Raw genomic sequence first — 18840 nt, 5'->3', positions numbered from 1 at the left:
TGCTGGAACTGAGTCTCTAACAGTGGGATGGACAATTCCTCTCTGGCTAGGGCCGGCCTAAATGCTCCCTTTGTTGGCATGTGTCAACTGAGTACAGCCTGGTTCTGCTTTCCACTGTGATAGGGCAGCACTGAGTTCAATGCAAGTCCTCACAGTCACTGTGCTCACCCTCTCCCAAGTGTACAGATTCTCACATCGCTGCAGGGAGGATGAGGGAGAGATAGCACTGGCAATTCCAAACTCTCTTTGCTAACCTCTTCAGTGTCTCTTTCAGTGATATGAAGTGCAAACCAGGCACTGTGTTTGCTCACTTGTTCTTTGTCTCTTGTAATGGTGCTTGTTGTGTGTAGTTAGTTGTTAAAATTTGGTGTTTCTGTGGGGGCAGGGAGATGAGTAGTATGGACTTCTATCTGCCAGCTTCCTCTGCCTCTGCAACCATCTATCCTCTAAACTAAATGCATATTATCTTTGATGGTGGGCCATTTTACAAACAAGTGAAAACTATTGGAGAAAACATTAAATTTATTAATATTTTGAAATATTTTATATAATTTTGAGATAATCCTTTTGCAGTATAAAACTAAAGATTTATTAATCATCTCAGAAAACTGTTTGATTTTCTTGAATTATAAAGGATACTATGGAGCTATTATTTACCTATATGTAAAACGGTCCATTGTGGTGTTTATTATGGTATCAAATTGTGAAATCTTACAGTTTTTCCCAAGTTTGTTTGCTTCCTTAATCTTACTGGTTATTAAATTGAACTCCCATGTTAAGAATTATAGACATAAACATTACCATTTTTACAAAGTTGTGTAAACTTGTCTTTTCTATAGTTTCCTAAAGCCTTTACTTGGTAGTTGCTGGGTATTTTAATATGGCTGGCAGTGTCTGAGGCTCATGAACTTGGAAGAGGTTCAAGACTAGTTTCTGATTATGGGGGAAGTTTAAGTATTGCTTTCCAGAAAGATTTTAGCATTATACTGAGGTTGCTTCTTGCAGTGTTTGCTAGACTTTTCTAATCCTCTGTTATTTCACATGCCATGTAAATATGGACCAACATTTGGATGTTTGAATTGTCATAGTATTTTTTTTATCTCTCATATTACGCTTACCCACTGAGGTAACAAAAACTTAAAACAAGAAAACATAAAATAATCAAAAGTTATACTTGTAAAGGAAAGTATTTTTATTCTACTTTATTACTTTATAAAGTTAACAAACTAGAGATTAAAATTAATAGTAAGGTTCTTTTGTTTTCAGTTTTTTTGTGGGGGTGGGACCAGCTGGGCCTGATCAGCTGGCTCCCTGCCTCAGAGCCTTTTGTTTTTTTAGTTGAACGGTCGGCTCTCTCCCAGGTGTTCTGGTTGCCTGTTGAAAAGACGCCGGGATCTGTGTGATTTCCCATGCGGCGACCCATTGCACTGGCTGAAACAGCGGCTCTGAGATTCGTGGCGCTTTTTTGCCTGGGAATCTCCTGGCCTGGCTCCCTGTTTCAGTCTCCCCTTTTTTTTTTTTTTTTTAATCAGATGAATGAGTGACTCTGCCTTCCCGGAGCTTCCCAGAACTCCCCTTGCTGGCTAAGTGGGGACCCAGTCCCGTTTACTCTGCACTGGGAACTGCCATGCCGGGGCACCAGCAAAACAGCCGCACCGGCCAAAACAGCCGCGCTGGCGACCCGTGGGGCTCCTCCGCCTGGGAATCTCCTGGTCTGTGGGCAATAAAAATCCGTCTGGAAATGCGGCGTCCACTCACCCTCTGCGCTTTCACTGGGAGCTGCAATCCTGAGCTGCTCCTAACCAGCCATCTTGGATCTTCCTCCCTGGCCTGTTTTCAGTTTTGACCTTTTCAACATTTTGTCCATGAAACACGTCTTAGCTATTGTGTATGCTGTCAGGATTTTAAAATATAGCTTAATATTTGTCTAAAATGCTTATCTAATTTGCATGGCAATACAATATTTCCATGAAAATTCTGGGAGCTTTAACACCAGATTGAGTTTTTTTAAAAGCCATCAGATCAAATTAAAGCACCCTTATTTGGCAATCATCTTTTAAATAATCGTATTCAAATAAAAGCAAATGGATGAGACAACAGGGGCCAGATTTTAAGTCAGGGCTGTATTAAAAACTACCCAATTGATGACCATCAGGTGGTAACGATTCTGCAACCAAAACAGTCATACTAACGTAAAATCAGAAAAGCAAAACCAGTTTTTATAGGGATTTATTAAGCTGACTTCTCAATGTCTTCAATAATGCATTGTTTGCCTCTGTTGAATTTTTTATTTGTTTTGCCTTTTGAAATCTGATTTATAAATCAAATTCAAAATCTCTGCAAAAAGGAGGATATTACAAGAAAATACATTCATAAATTAACATCATTCTGATCTTCAGCTCAGTATTTCTCAAACTAGAATGAAGTTTTAAAGTACATTGTAATCAGTGGCTTTTGTGGGTTGTTTTTGTTTTTGTTTTGAGATGGAGTCTCACTCTTGTTGCCCAATTTGGAGTGCAATGGCACAATCTCAGCTCACTGCAACCTCCGCCTACTGGATTTAAGCGATTCACCTGCCTCAGCCTCCCGAGTAGCTGTGATTACAGGCACACGCCACCATGCCTGGCTAATTTTTTTTTTTGAGACAGAGTTTTGCTCTTGTTGCCCAGGCTGGAGTGCAGTGACTCAATCTTGGCTAACTGCAACCTCTCGCCTCGTAGGTTTAAGCGATTCTCCTGCCTCAGCCTCCTGAGTAATTAGGATTACAGGTGCGCACCACCACACCCAGCTAATTTTTTATATTTTCAGTAGAGCTGGGGTTTCATCATGTTGGCCAGGCTAGTCTCAAACTCCTGACCTCAGGTAATCCACCAGCCTCGGCCTCCCAAAGTACAGGGATTACAGGTGTGAGCCACCACGCCCAGCCTAATTTTTTAATATTTTAGGTAGAGATGGGGTTTTACCATGTTAGCCAGGCTGGTCTCGAACTCCAGACCTCAGGTGATCCACCCGCCTCAGCCTCCCAAAGTGCTGGGATTACAGGCATGAGCCACTACATCCAGCCAATAGCTTCTTAAACTCAATAAATAAGGTGGTATTTAAAGATAGACTGTTTGACCCCATCAAAAAGTGGACAAAGGTTATGAACAGACACTTCTCAAAAGAGACATTTATGCAGCCAACAAACATGAAAAGAAAGCTCAATATGACTGATCATTAGAGAAATGCAAATAGAAACCACAGTGAGATATCATCTCATAGTAGTCAGAATGGCAATTATTGAAAAGTCAAGAAGCAATAAATACTGGCATGGCTGTGGAGAAACAGGAACACTTTTACACTGTTGGTGGGAGTATAAATTAGCTCAACAAATGTGGAAGACAGTGTGGTAATTCCTCAAGGATCTAGAACCAGAAGTACCATTTGACCCAGCAATCCCATTACTGGGTATATACCCAAAGGAATAGAAATCATTCTACTATAAAATAATTCTACCATAAATCATTCTACTACGCATATACATGCATGTTTATTGCAACACTATTAACAATAACAAAGACAGGAACCAACCAAATGCCCGTCAATGATAGACTATATAAGGAAAATGTGGTACATATACACCATGGAATACAATGCAGCCATAAAAAGAAAGATCATGTCCTTTGCAGGGACCTGGAAGAAGCTAGAAGCCATCATCCTCAGTAAATTAACACAGGAACAAAACTAAACACTGCATGTTCTCACTCATAAGTGGGAGTTGAACAATGAGAACACATGGACACAGGGAGGGGAACAACAAACACCAGGGCCAGTCAGGGGTTAAGTGGGCAAGGGGAGGGAGAGCATTAGGACAAATAGCTAATGCATGTGGGGCTTAAAACCTAGATGACGGGTTGATAGGTGCAGCAAACCACTATGGCATATGTATACCTGTGTAACAAACCTACACATTCTGTACTTATATCCTGGAACTTAAGGTAAAATTTAAAAAAAAAAGGTATCAGGTGTGAAGGAGGATTTCTGGCTATAGGGACTTGACAGGATTCTTGCTGAATGCAGGCTAAGGTGATCAGATAATCATCTGGAAGATGGTGGGGAATGAGGACATAGATTGTATATCAAGAGTGGGTGATTTTGGCTAAACCAACTTAGCAAGATTCTTGCTAAAACTAGGCTCTGAAGAACATGCCAAGGATGAGGCCTAGTGAAAAAAGAGCTCAGAGGAGCCTGTCTAGAGTTTGGTTAAGGACAGCATCTTTGTCAGTGTATGTATATATGCACAGATACACATATAAATACAATTAGATTATTCAAAAAATAGAATAAAGATAGATTATACAAGTAGTCAGTGGAGTTACTTGCTCCTCTTTTGTGTACTAAATACCTGCTACAATGTGTCTAGTTTTGCATGATCACTTAGATATGACTCAGAGGGTATACTAACAATGATAATATAAATTATCAGGGTTTTTTTTTAATGATTCACTTGAGCTTGAAGTCAAAATTATTTGCTACTAAAGTAGGATTTTAGATACTTATACATACATTTTAGAGAGGAATTAGAAGTCTGTCTTTTCAGCAGTTAACAGTAAGATGTTTCAAATTTAGTTGCTAAATAGTAGTTATTTTTGCTCCTCTGGCAAAAAAAAATAACTTATTTGTTGATTTTAATATTTTTAACATGATTGTGTTTTACCAGGTGATGTTATTGTAGACATCAATGGCAACTGTGTCCTCGGTCACACTCATGCAGATGTTGTCCAGATGTTTCAATTGGTACCTGTCAATCAGTATGTAAACCTCACTTTATGTCGTGGTTATCCACTTCCTGATGACAGTGAAGATCCTGTTGTGGATATTGTTGCTGCTACCCCTGTCATCAATGGACAGTCACTAACAAAGGGAGAGACTTGCATGAATCCTCAGGATTTTAAGCCAGGAGCAGTGGTTCTGGAGCAGAATGGAAAATCGGGACACACTTTGACTGGTGATGGTCTCAATGGACCATCAGAAACAAGTGAGCAGAGAGCATCCATGGCATCGTCAGGCAGCTCTCAGCCTGAACTAGTGACTATCCCTTTGATTAAGGGCCCTAAAGGGTTTGGGTTTGCAATTGCTGACAGCCCTACTGGACAGAAGGTAAAAATGATATTGGATAGCCAATGGTGTCAAGGCCTTCAGAAAGGAGATATAATTAAGGAAATTTACCATCAAAATGTGCAGAATTTAACACATCTCCAAGTGGTAGAGGTGCTAAAGCAGTTTCCAGTAGGTGCCGATGTACCGTTGCTTATCTTAAGAGGAGGTAAGTAATAGCACAACATAGAAAAAGTTCCAGTGTTCAAGCATTTATATCTATTGATTGTCCTTCCTTACAGTTTAGAGTATCTTTTCCCTGCAGTCTTAAATAGTAATCAGTGCACATTTTCCTTAAGGTTCTGTCTGATTGTTTCCATAAGCAGTATCTTTTTCAGCAGTTTTTAAAAAGTTATTAGTGGTTTCATTCATGTCCATCATGGATTTATTTCCCTCTGTATTCTTTTGAAAATCTGATTCATGGCTTTAATGATTTGAGAGAGTCACAGCATTGTGCTACTTCAAATGAAATATATCCTCTTAATTTCATTTCTCTGTTGATGACAGTAATAGAAATTGACTCTTTCAACCAATGGTGCTTCATCTGGACCTCTGTAATGCACCAAAGACGTTCTGAAAGAGCTAGCATCTCTATGGATAAGTAAAATGTTGAATGGTGTGTTAATCTGTTCTGCAGAGGCAATCATGATGGCTTGTGCTCGTAAAGCTTTTATCTTAAGCTCTAGTATCTGCCTGTAAAAGTTAATTAAACCGCACAGTGCTTATGTGAGAGAAATATAATTTTTATTTTCCAAGGTCATCAGCTGACATGAACTGCTCTCAGACATTTACAAATCCAGTTCCAAGGACTAATCACAAAGTTTAACTTTCATAGGCTTTCTTAAATCCATACTTATGAGTGACTAGTATTTTAAAGAATAAAACTCTTTTTATCTCTCTGGATTTTAGTTTTCACTTTTGAGGCAAATGAGCCCTTCTATTTTTGGGGGGAATTTTTGCTTATTCTCATTTTTTTGATTCATATGGGTTTCTTGTCTAAGTGATGGTAGAATGTGCTCCAAATAAGGTAGAAATCTCTTTGTGAGTGCTTGAGAGTAATTCAGGGCTTCAACAAATATAACAAAGAAAGACACAGAAGTTTGATGTCACACAGGTTTGATGTTAGTTTCCTGCCTTGCTACTTAACTGATTCTTTGGTATAAGGAAGAATCTTAGTTTACCTTCTTTCTAAAATGATCATAATGTTTGTGCCTTCAGATTGTTGTAAAAATAAAATGAGATAATCTATGTATAATGCCTGGTACATAGGAGATATTAGGCACAGATAGAATTTACCAGCCTACTAAAAGTCAAAGCTAGTTTTATCATCAACAATAGCAGTATTTGTGATCTGGGAATGCATCCTCTGGTTTTAAAATTTGCCTCATTTTTTTTTAAGGTCCTCCTTCACCAACCAAAACTGCCAGAATGGTGAGTATACACTGGTCCTCAAATCTTTTTCAACACACCGAGGGAGAGGCCACATTCCTCTCTGTAGGAGCTCACTGTGGTGGTGATTATCGACCAGGAGAAGTTAGGCTTGCTGCCCTTGGCTTGTATTTATTAGAAACTCAGAAAGTGTTTGGAAAAGCCCCCTAGTGAGGAGATGTGCTCTACAGGTTAAGCATTGCAACTGGAGGACTACTGAAGGCCTATTCTACCAGTATTCCTATTCTCTAAATTATAAAATATGAACACATTAAAGAACCAACCTAGTGGTCTTTTTACTTTTGTGTTTCAGAGAAACAAGGTAAGAAGGACCTAAATGTTAAGACAGATGATAAACTATTACATCTTCTTGCTCGTGCCCGAAGAAGACATGGTAGTTCACATAATTTTGTGGGGACTAAATATACATGCACCTTTAGGTAATCTTCTTTTAAGACTAAACGAGACTTTCTAGGGTAATTGATGTTCTTCTGTGCTAAATTTGCTTGTTATCAAAGTGAAAGGACCTGAAACAGTGTCTTCTTGACATTCTTCTAAATAACCATGTAGCCTATTTAAGGACTTGTACAGAGAATAAGAACTTTAAAAAGGGGTGCATCAAATACTACTATTATGCACATTTATGGCTATGAGGTGCACATTTGTAGCTATTTAAATATCCACAATGATGTGGGTGTAAAGATAATTGTATTTAAAATTCTAATATAGTTCTAGTTTATGATTTGCGGTCTTTTATCTCAAAATCAAAAGATGGCCTTCCATAACCATAAACTATAGAAGGTTATGTTACATGACTTAGTTCTTTCTAGCCCACCAAGTAATCCTCTGCAAATTTGCTGTTTTATGGATCAAAAAGAAAGAATCTCTCAGCCTCTGCCCTTTTTTCCTTTTTTTTTTTTTTTTTTTTTTTTTTGACAGAATCTCACTCCATCACCCAGGCTGGAGTGCAGTGGTGTGATCTTGGCTCACTGCAACCTCTGCTGCCTAGGTTCAAGCGATTCTTGTACCTTAGCCTCCCGAGTAGCTGGAATTGCAGGTGCATGCCACCACACGTGGCTAATTTTTATATTTTTAGTAGAGATGGAGTTTCACCGTGTTGGCTAGGCTGGTCTCAAACTCCTGACCTCAGGTGATCTGCCCACCTCGGCCTCCCAAAGTGCTGGGATTACAAGCGTGAGCCACTGTGTGCAGCCAGCTTCTGCCCTTTTAATTGGTTGCTTATACTACTTGGATCCAGTGTGAACAAAAATTGTTCAGTTCATATTGTACTGTATTCTTCTACATTTCTCTGGTTCCTCTAGTAATCATTTTAATTCCTGTGTCACCATATCTATTTCATAATGGATGCCACTGCAGCTGCAGTGACCCTAATGCTTTATAATTGATGGAAGGGCCTGATGACCTTTAACTGCTTCTGACAGAATGGTAGGATATGTGGGGAAAGGGCAGGAAACTGCTGTTAGCTTCTCTGCCTTCTGATTGGGTCTAGGTAATTGAAGGGTCCCCTCTAGCACAACATTTTGCAGTGGCTAACCCCTGATAACTCCCTGACAAGCTGGTGCCTCTGCATTCTAGTCATTGTTAATGATCACAAGCATCCATAATCTCCCTTGGCTAACAATAATTCAGGATAACAAGCTGGTCTCAAAGCCATATTTCTTAGGCTGTTTATTGGATTTCATTTTTGGCATTTTATTAAATAAGTCATTTTGCTTGGCTATTACTTTGGGGAAGTTCTATCTAAATAGGAAAAATATCAGAATATGCTACTGTGTTTTCCCCTATCTAATTGTCTTGCATGGTACATTTTCTCTCTCTTAATATATGTGAATTGGCCAGGCAGGGTTTTCATAGTGCCATCTTTATAACCTAAATTAGAATTAACCTCTCCTGTTTTCTTAGAAAGAGTATTATCTTAAATATCTTCCTTAGAAATTAAACTCAGTGAGTGAGAGGTGGGTCATGCCAAGCATTTTATGAAGATATTCTCTGAATCTCCCTCTTACTTTACTTAGAAATGCTGCCTTGTGTTGTATTTCTATTTATCTTCATCTCAAAGTCAATTTATGTCTTGGTGGCGGAGAAAAGGGCAAAATTGTTTAAATATAGGACTAACTAAGACTCTTTAGTTGATATCACTATAAACTTTTTTCTAATTTAGGTTCAATGTTTCAACCAAATACACATGGCTATGAAAATGAAAATTCCTGTAACTATAAATCTTCTGTGACTTTTATTCTGCCACCTATACAACTATAATCAGTTGACATATCCGTTTCAGATACCAGTTTTCTAAATTAATCAACCATCTGATTTTTAAAAAAATACTAAGGCCCTTTTCCATTTCAGAAAACAGATAAAAAGGAAAATTCAGGAAGTTTGGAGACCGTAAATGAGCCTGTTCCCCAGCCTATGCCTTTTCCACCCAGCATTATCAGGTCAGGATCCCCAAAATTGGATCCCTCTGAGGTCTACCTGAAATCTAAGACTTTGTATGAAGATAAACGTAAGTAGTTGTGGAATATATCAGGAGAGCATGTAACAAGATAAATTTGTATTTTTTTTAGACTGGGATCTTCCCATCTTTCAAAAGCATTTTGAAAACTTATTCCTTCATTACCATTTTAATATAACTCTGGACTTCTTCCACGTATATTCAACATTCACACATTCATTTTTTCAAAATAATTTATTAGGTGCTAGTTATCTACCAGATGCCATACTAGGTAATTAGACTACAGAGATAAATAGGTTACATAGGACCTGAACCCAGAAATATTATTAGAACTAAATGGAAAAGACAAATATGTAATCAAATAGTATGTAAATAAGTACACATAATAAGCCTAACAGGTACAGTGATAGAAAAATGAAATGGATAAATTGGGATCCAAAGAAGGACTATTCACTTTTATCAGTGTGAGCAGTAGGAAATGTCAGGAAAAGCTTCATACTGGAAGCAAAGCTTTAACTAAGTCACCAGGGATGAAAAAGTGTCTATGAGGAAGATAAAAGGGAAAGAAGGAATAGCACTTGCACACTGACCTTGCATAACTTGGGTTCTGCAAGTAGTTCACTTTGGCTCGGTGCAATTGGCAAGGAAAGTCACAGAGGAGAACAGGAACAGATTGTGGAAGGCCAATTCTAAGGGAGCTGCAGTTGGTCATATAAATAACAAAGAACTACAGAATGCTTTTAACTATGGGGAAGACAGTTTTGTGTTTTAGAAAGGTTTCTCTGGCAAGAGTATGAAGGATGAATCAGAAGTGTATGCAATTTGAGGAAGCGTGTGCAATTTAAAGAGGAAACTAAAGAGTTGACTCTTTAAAGGAGTCCGGCTGAGAGATAAAAAGAGAGAATGCATAAGGCAGAAATTCATGCATGTTCCTACTAATTCACTTACTAATGATAAATCTTTTCCCAATAAAATTGCAGATTTAAGTAGGTATAATTTTTTTTATTTATTTATTCTTAAGAAATAGATGTAAATCTACCTTGGAAAAGATATGTACAAGTGGAATATATATGTAATTGATTTTATGCTTATTTAACTTGTTGCAGAACTACATCTTGATAATCTCAAGCCATATTTAGAAAGATAAAAACTAGTTGTACACATAGCAAAGCAATAATTTAAATTAGCGTAACTGTAGAATCCCTTTCTTCATACTTTCCATTTATAGCCTGATACATTATTAATACTGGTATAAACTCTGCAGTCCCATCCGGCTTCCCCCATAAAATAAGTGAGTTGAACTCACCACTCTTTTTTCTTTTTTCTTTCCAAGACGGAGTCTTGCTCTGTTGCCCAGAGCTGGAGTGCAGTGGCTCAATCTCGGCTTATTACAGCCTCTGCCTCCCAGGTTCAAGCAATTCTCCTGCCTCAGCCTCCCAAGTAGCTAGGACTGCAGGCACATGCCACCACACCCAGCTAATTTTTGCATTTTTATTAGAGACGGGGTTTAACCGTGTTGGCCAGGATGGTCCTCAACTCCTGACCTCATGATCTGCCCGCCTTGGCCTCCCAAAGTGGACTCTCTTAATCTCTAAAGTTCTACAATTTTAATAGGAAATAAATATCAAAAGATATTGCTTCTATAGAATATTATCAGGAATTTACTGATCTCACTTTTTATATAGTTCTCTGACATGTTTATTTCTTTTCTCTTTCTAGTAAATACTTCTTACTTATAAATAACATTAATATTTTCTCAAAGAAAAAAATTTTAGTCATGAAATAGATTTTTGTGACTTAATATTCTAAGGAATACAACTTATCCTTTAAGAGTACGATAGTATGGGTTAAGAGATTAGACCCTGGAAATCAATCTGGATTTAAATCTCAGCTTCGCCATTTGCTGTGTGACAATGGCCAACTTACTTAGACTCTCAGTTTTCCCACCTAGAAAATGGGGCTAATCATAAATGTTAGCTGTTACTTATTTTCCTTTAACATGCTATCATTTTGCAAAACTAGGCTAGGTAAGTAGTTCATATGGAATACTTTTCTGAGAGAAAGGTATTAGCTTGAGAGCAGAAATAAGATATTTTGCAAGCATTCCTAAGATTGAAAGTACCTTACTCAAGTGTTAACTTAGGTCATTTGCACCTATCAGATATCAAACTCAAATTTGATCATTCTGAATTTAACATTGTAATATTGATTGGACAGCATTAGAAGTTAATGGCGGTGTAATACGGAAATGAGAGTAAATGTTTCTTAACAGTCTTGATACAGTTTTGTTTAGAGTCAGAACAAGGATTTATAGTTTAATTGTGTGTTACACTCTTGTGCAAATTTTCACATATTAAAAAGTTCTGAGATTATGGTTTATTGAGTTACTCTATAATATTCTACTAAATATTGAACTTTGTTTTGTTTTAAACCTTTTAAAATAAATCAAAATATTTATTTTATATTTTCTAATTTTCCTTAGCACCAAACACCAAAGATTTGGATGTTTTTCTTCGAAAACAAGAGTCAGGATTCGGCTTCAGAGTGCTAGGAGGAGATGGACCTGACCAGTCTGTAAGTGTCACTTCTTTGGAACATGGCTGTTTCCTGTTCAAACGTTTTGAGTGGTGATTTGTTGGATTGTAGTGTGTTTTGTTTTGTTCTTTGGGTTTTTTTTTTTTCTAACAGTTTCATTCATATGAGGAAGAACTGCGTTTCTGTTAGTATCATAGTCCCTCAGTTATTGTGGTATAGCTGAGGCTAAAAACTGGGTAAAAATGGAATATGTCAGCTGCAAATTAGGCAATGATTAATTTATTTACTTCTCTGTGTGATTAACTACATGAAGCTTATTTTAACTTTGTATTTTTCTTTGCCCTCATTAAACAAAGCCTAAGACATTTTCCTTCTCTAAAAAACCTATAATCCCATGTCCTCTTTCCCACTATTACTCTATCTTCTGAATGCTTCATAAATGGTTGGCATGAGCCTGTGCGTATTATTTCACCTAGTCTTATTAATAGGTTGGCATTTTCATGCTCGGTACTTTGCATGTCATTTCATCTGTTACCTTTGAAACTAGCGGAATATAAAATAATTAATATTTTTGTCCAGAGGCATAAGAGTTATATTTGCAAAGCATTTAAAGTCTAGGATTTTGTTTATACATGCTTCTCATATAAACTTGTTTTAGAGAACAAATGTAGTGGGGTTTTGTTTCTAGGTTTTGCTCTTGGTTTGAATAACAAAGAAGTAATGTGTTCCATAGAATTTTTAAGAACATATTTGCATTTTCTTTTATATAATATCATGAAAGGCTACATTATGCTTAGAAGTTAGGTGAAGCACAATAATCTTTGAAAATGATAGACTTCTTCCTATTTCTGAATAGAACATTTGATTTATATAGTATAAATTTGTTCTAATTGGTCATACTGCTTACAATTGCAACAGTCATTGGAGACACATAAAGCTTAAGGCAGGTTGGCCTACGTAGAACAAATACTAGCTACTTTGATTGTTCTTGGTAGTATTTGTATTTTTGCTTTATTGCTTCCTATTTTGTTGATATTCATAATGTTCACTTAGATATTTTAAGAATTTGTCTCAAACAACTTAGAAGAAACCTTTCTTTTCTCTTAAATGTCAGATTTTAGCAGGTCTGAAACTAGTCCAAACATTCAGGATTGCCTAATTATAGGATTCTAATGCTGGTGAGCAAAATGAACCAGATTTTTTCACCTAGATGCAAGTGAGCTTCAGGCCACTCTGTTCCCATTGAGATTTAGAAACAAGAAATGTTTCTGTGCTATGTATACTGAACTTGTACCATTAGTCATATGTGATGAGAGTACCATTGAGAATGATCCCAGTTGCTGTGAACAGTATGTAGAAAATCTTGCCTGATGACATTGAACAGACTTTTAATAGCTACTCTGCAGATTTATGTTTTCTGAGTTTTGTATTTTGTTTCATTGTAATGAAGGGGATAATGGTGGTGCTTTTTGAGTTATTGAACAACTTTGTATTTTCTGTTTTCTTTGTGCACAGCCCTGAGAATCTAGAAGGGATTACATAGTACAGGGTGGTTATTTGGAGTGCCATTTTGGAGAATGGACACTTCCTCAGATAATACCTTTCTAAAATATGACTGTTTTCATAGTTGAACTGCAAAAATCTGTTGCTTTGCACAATGCTAAGTTAGAAATTCCTTAACTCTTCAGCTAAACTTTAGACTGTGGACCAACCTATACTTTGTCATCTTATCAGATATATATTGGGGCTATTATTCCTCTGGGAGCAGCTGAGAAAGATGGTCGGCTCCGTGCAGCTGATGAACTAATGTGCATTGATGGAATTCCTGTTAAAGGGAAATCACACAAACAAGTCTTGGACCTCATGACAACTGCTGCTCGAAATGGCCATGTGTTATTAACTGTCAGAAGAAAGATCTTCTATGGAGGTATGTGAACTTGTTCCTACTCTGAAAAGTTAAAAAAGAAACAAAGGTACTAGTCTATGTCCTGTATAGTTTTGCAGGTTATTTTATTACATTCAGTAGTATATAAGATAACCCATTTGGTGTGATCCAGAGACTCACTGTGGAAGGCCATGCAAGGACAAAAGGATTCAGAAATACTACTACTATACAAAAATAAATCTTGGGCTTCTATATTAAGATTATTTTTATATATTGATGCAGTTTGCCAATATGGCATTATAGATGGGAGTATTGATTTAAATCCAGTTTTGTTTTGTTTTGTTTTTTTGAGGCAGAGTCTCACTCTGTCACCCAGGCTGGAGTGCAGTGGTGCAAGCTCAGCCCACTGCAACCTCCACTTGCCAGATTCAAGTGATTCTCCTGCCTCAACCTCTTGAGTAGCTGGGGTTACAGGCATGTGCCACCAGGCATGGCTAATTTTTATATTTTTAAATACAGAATTTTAAATGTAGAGACGGGGTTTCACTATGTTGGCCAGGCTGGTCTCAGACTCCTGACCTCAAGTGATCCGCTCGCCTCAGCCTCTCAAAGTGCTGGAATTACAGGAATAAGCCACTGTGCCCAGCCTAAATCTGTTTTTTTTTTTAATAACGAACACAAAATTATTAGTCATACCACAATATCGCACTAGCTGAATATACAAAGATTTCTTGCAACTTTAAAATACTAAAAATATAACTCTAGCATAAGCCTCATGAAGGTTATTAATTTTTATTTGTTTAGTTATCTGCTGTATCCTCAGCACCTAGAAGAATACTTGTCTGGTACAAAGTGGACATTAATAAATGTCGTGAACTGGATGAATATTTACATCACTCTTAAAAATGAGGCAGTGTATTTTTTACTGCAACATTCAAAGTAAAGGCCTGCCTCCCTTGGTAAACCTGCCTCCTTTGGTAAATACCAGGCATTTAGAGATGCATACAGATTGTAATGCAGTACCACTTCAATTTAGTTGTGCTGGAGGCCAAATGTAACTACTTACAGTAAAATTGTGATGTTATGCAATCTATAAATTGGCTCTTCCCTGGAAAGAATCATGAAGAAGTTCCATAGTAGTTTGATATTATTGGAGACATTTTAGCTAATTTATTCTAACCATGCATTTTGAAAAAAAAAATTATTTTTCAATAATGATTGGATGTTGGTGGCATTTTGTTGAGATTCTAAAACATATTCTTAAAACCATGTAAATTTTCAGCCAAAAGAGACCTTATAAATATGTCCACAACTGCAGTGTGTTGTGGTTAAAAATATGCCCTTTTTAAAAAATAAATTAGTACTAACTTTGTGTCATTCTCAAGTTCTGATGTCATCCTTGAAGAGCAGAAAAAGGTGTATGTTAACTAGCCATTTGTCAAAAATTTCATATGACCCTATCTGTGCTCAGAAGTGTTTCCTGTTCATGTGGACAGCTTGTTATGTGCCACCAGCAAGTTGTGGGGTGGGGGTTGGGAAGGTAGAGGGTGAGAACTGCTAATGATGAACTCATCTTACATCAGCACTCAGGAAACTGCCATTGCAAACACATCATACAAGACAAATTTTGTATAGATGGCAAACTGTTATAATGAGGTAGCATTTCTGCCCTGATGCTTTTACCTCTAAGACAGACATCAACGAATATCAGTCACTGAACTAAATTATATTTATAATTGATTTTTAGAGAAAGTTCATTGTGTCATTCGTCATTATATGTTTCGTTAAAATTATTGGTCCATGTTATAAAACTTGATGGAAGTAAAATAATTTTAAGAAGCAATTTTTTACTATCAGATCTCACAGATGCTTTGAAGAACTTCCTTTAAAATGAGATCATGAGGTCAGGAGTTCAAGACCAACATGGTCAACGTGGTTAAACCCCATCTCTACTAAAAATACAAAAATTAGCCAGGCATGGTGGCAGGCACCTGTAATCCCAGCTACTCGGGAGGCTGAGGCAGGAGAATTGCTTGAACCCAGGAGACGGAGATTGCAGTGATGAGCTGAGAACACACCACTGCATGCTAACCTTGGTGACAAAACAAGACTTTGTCTCAAAAAAAAAAAAAATGGGGTAACTTGAGATTGTATGTATTTTTCAGTAATCCACTCTGAGTATTTGGGAAGTTGAATGGACTGCTGTTGCCTACATCTACACTTAGATTATGCCTGAAGCTCACATATGGGGCTGCTTTTCTATTCTTTATATTATTAGAAACTGAATTTTTCTGTGAGAGACTTACCATAAAAACACTTTAGTCACAAGAAATTATGATGTTCCAGAAATATCAAAACTGCTTATGTTTATTATAGAAAAACAACCTGAGGACGACAGCTCTCAGGCCTTCATTTCAACACAGAATGGATCTCCCCGCCTGAGCCGGGCAGAGGTCCTAGCCAGGCCTGCACCCCAAGAGGCCTATGATGTTGTCTTGCAACGAAAGGAAAATGAAGGATTTGGCTTTGTCATCCTCACCTCCAAACACAAACCACCTCCAGGAGGTAAGGACTATTGTTTCTTATTGTCTCTCCCTGCAAGCCCAGTTTTCTGAGGCTCCCACTGGAGTTTATGAAATAATTAGGAACTATGTAAAGTCCCTTAGATACCTATCTTTTTAAGAATGGTGAATACTTTCCTTATTTTTGAAATTAGGTTATCTGAACTGAACCTTCCAGGCTTCAGGTTCATCTATCATCTCAGATTCCATAAAATATTTAATAAGTTTCAGTAGCTCCATTTGCATCAAGGTTATACTGAGACAGTATGTCATAGATGTGGATTTAATGAAAGGTATAATGCTTAGTTTTTTTAAATGGGGACATAGGTTTTGAAAATTAGAATAAATCATGTATGAAGAAAAGAAATACTAGAAGCAATTGAGAAGTAAAGCAGATTAATAGAAAAATCTTGACCCAAATATGTTTTAGTTATTTCATGTTATTATTTAATAATAATTGTCATATTCCAGCTATAAATTATCCTTGTTGAATGATAAGAGGCATACCTTTTATAAATGTTTTATTAAAACATAAAAATTTTGTCAACAATTGGAAAATGAATCTAAATATCTTGAATCAAGTTTAACAGAATATTCTAATCCAGAAGGATGAAAGTATTTATATCAGTTCCATCATCAAAGGAGGAATTACATCCAGTATATTCAGGGCTATTATGATTCAGCAAATGAAATATTTGTCTTGATGTTTCTATAAAATAATTTTTAATGTAATTATAAAATCCAGTTGAATATGAGAACCAGCTCCAAGTCAAATGATAAAAATCTTTGACCACATGAAAATGTGCTCTTGCCTTTCCAAGTCAGTTTGATTATATTTTGGATAGTGAGATCCTTTTTGACCAAGTGGTTGCTAAAACCTTAGTTTAAAAAGAAAGAAAACACTTTTAGGAAAGTGTTGTGAGCCAAATCAATTTGCAAAAATCTTGCTAAAATTAATGCAAGTGTATAAAGAGAAAAAGAGTCCATGACATGGATGAGTTATTGCTATGGTATTAGGTCTCTGCTCACCGATGCTAGTTTCCATTTTCCCAAAGCAGTTGCCATGGTAACACTTGGAACTGGAACTGTCACTGATGCTGTGAGGATGATTATATGGTCTGTGTCAGAAAAATGAAGGGAAAGCAGCTTTTAGTTGGTTTTCATGTTTTATCATTGGAAGTCAGTACTTCCAAAAACAGATAACCATTTAGGATAATGATATTGTCAATCTCATAACATGGAATAACCCCAGGCATTCAGATTAACTAAAACAGTGAAAGAGTATTACTCTAGTAGATAGTAGATAATCTAGAATCTAGTAGATTACTCTAGTAGATAGATGCTAACCACCTTCTATATTGAAGATATTCCCTTTCTAGTAGTACAGAAATTTGGGGAGAGTCTGGTGTTCACCATAAAACTAAACTATATAGAGGAATTCAGTAAAATAAGTTGCATTGCTTAAATATGTTTATTAAGTATTTTTATATGTATATATTTGTAAATTTAAAAAAATTTTTAAATGTTTAAGTAGTTTTATTTTTTCTTGTTTAAATCATTTTTTACTATTTTGATGATTTTACTTATGGATATGCTTCATCTCTGTATAAGATAGTGTCATTAAGTGTTGGCTTTTGTAATCTAACAAACTTGGATTCAAGTCCTGCTTATATCTTTTAATAGTTGTCTGATCTTGGGCAAATTACTTTCCCTCAAAGAGCTCGAGTTTATTCCGTAAAATGAGGATGGTAGAGACACTCCATGTCTCATGAATGTGAAGATTAAAGGAGCCAGGGTATGTGAAGCCCTTAGCTGAGGCCTTCAGTAAATGTTAGCTGCTGTTGCCTGTTGTAGCTTCTGCTGCTATTGTTATCACAATCATTATTATTTAGAAAATTATCACCATCTCTTGACTTTTCTTTTTAAAAAACTTAGCATTTCATCAATACTTAATAGTGAGATGGGAAAGAAAGCCCAATTAAAGTGTAAGATTGAGGCAGCAGCTAACATGTGGCAGGAAATGAGTATTTGCAGCTCATTAATTATCAGGCTGAATGGTAAATTAGGCTGAAGTTGTTGATGAATTTTATATAAAATACTTGAGTTTTTAGTCAATGTAAACCAGAATTGATAATTTCACTGAAATGCTAGTTAATAATCTCATAAAATGTTGAGGCTTGTGATATTCTTCTTAGAATTTTATTTTTCACATATAGACAGGAAAAGGGTCCTGGGGCAAATTCAAATGAGGAGCTTTTACTCACAGACACTGAACACTTGCTGCAAACCGTATGACAGAGAAGGTTTGGTTCAGAAAGGAGTTAGCACAGGTGGAAAGGCAGGAAACCTGTCTGCCAGAATAGATCATTCTTTTTTTTTCTTTTTTTTTTTTTCGAGATAGAGTCTCACTCTGTCATCCAGGCTGCAGTGCAGTGGCACAATCTGGGCTCACTGCAACCTCTGCTTCCTGGGTTTAAGTGATTTTCATGCCTCAGCTTCCTGATTAGCTGGGATTACAGGCATATGCCAACACACTCGGCTAATTTTTTTGTATTTTTAGTGGAGACGGAGTTTTGCCATGTTGGCCAGGCTGGTCTCGAACTCCCGACCTCAGGTGATCCACCCACCTTGGCCTCCCAAAGTGCTGGGATTTCAGGCATGAGCCACTGTGCCTGGCCAGATCATTTTTTATGGACCTCGTCTTGGGTATTTTCTGATGACGTTTATCTCAAGAAGAGTTCATGGTAGCATCTGTGGTACCTGTTACGGAATTCTGAGTTTCTCTACTGTTGACTTTTTCAAAGATCAGGGATCCACGT

At 36.8% G+C, this 18840-nt stretch overlaps 1 protein-coding gene across 3 annotated transcripts in view; it reads left to right on the top strand.

Moving 5' to 3' along the window:
* Positions 1 to 18840, top strand: part of MAGI3 (membrane associated guanylate kinase, WW and PDZ domain containing 3) — a 273333-nt gene that overhangs the window by 225284 nt on the left and 29209 nt on the right. For all 3 annotated transcript variants that reach the window (XM_012466610.2, XM_012466611.2, XM_012466612.2), the window contains exons 10-15: positions 4700 to 5305; positions 6536 to 6567; positions 8935 to 9091; positions 11523 to 11614; positions 13310 to 13502; positions 15837 to 16025. In XM_012466610.2, coding sequence (XP_012322033.2) covers positions 4700 to 5305; positions 6536 to 6567; positions 8935 to 9091; positions 11523 to 11614; positions 13310 to 13502; positions 15837 to 16025 — 1269 coding nt within the window. The remainder of the gene's footprint in view (positions 1 to 4699; positions 5306 to 6535; positions 6568 to 8934; positions 9092 to 11522; positions 11615 to 13309; positions 13503 to 15836; positions 16026 to 18840) is intronic.

This window comes from Aotus nancymaae, unplaced genomic scaffold (genome assembly GCF_030222135.1).
Source record: "Aotus nancymaae isolate 86718 unplaced genomic scaffold, 86718_ANA_hifiasm-v0.15.2.pri h1tg000007l, whole genome shotgun sequence".
Classification (NCBI taxonomy): Eukaryota; Metazoa; Chordata; class Mammalia; order Primates; family Aotidae; genus Aotus; species Aotus nancymaae.
The sequence above is the reverse complement of the archived record's forward strand: the minus strand, read 5'-3'. Positions and strand labels throughout refer to the sequence as shown.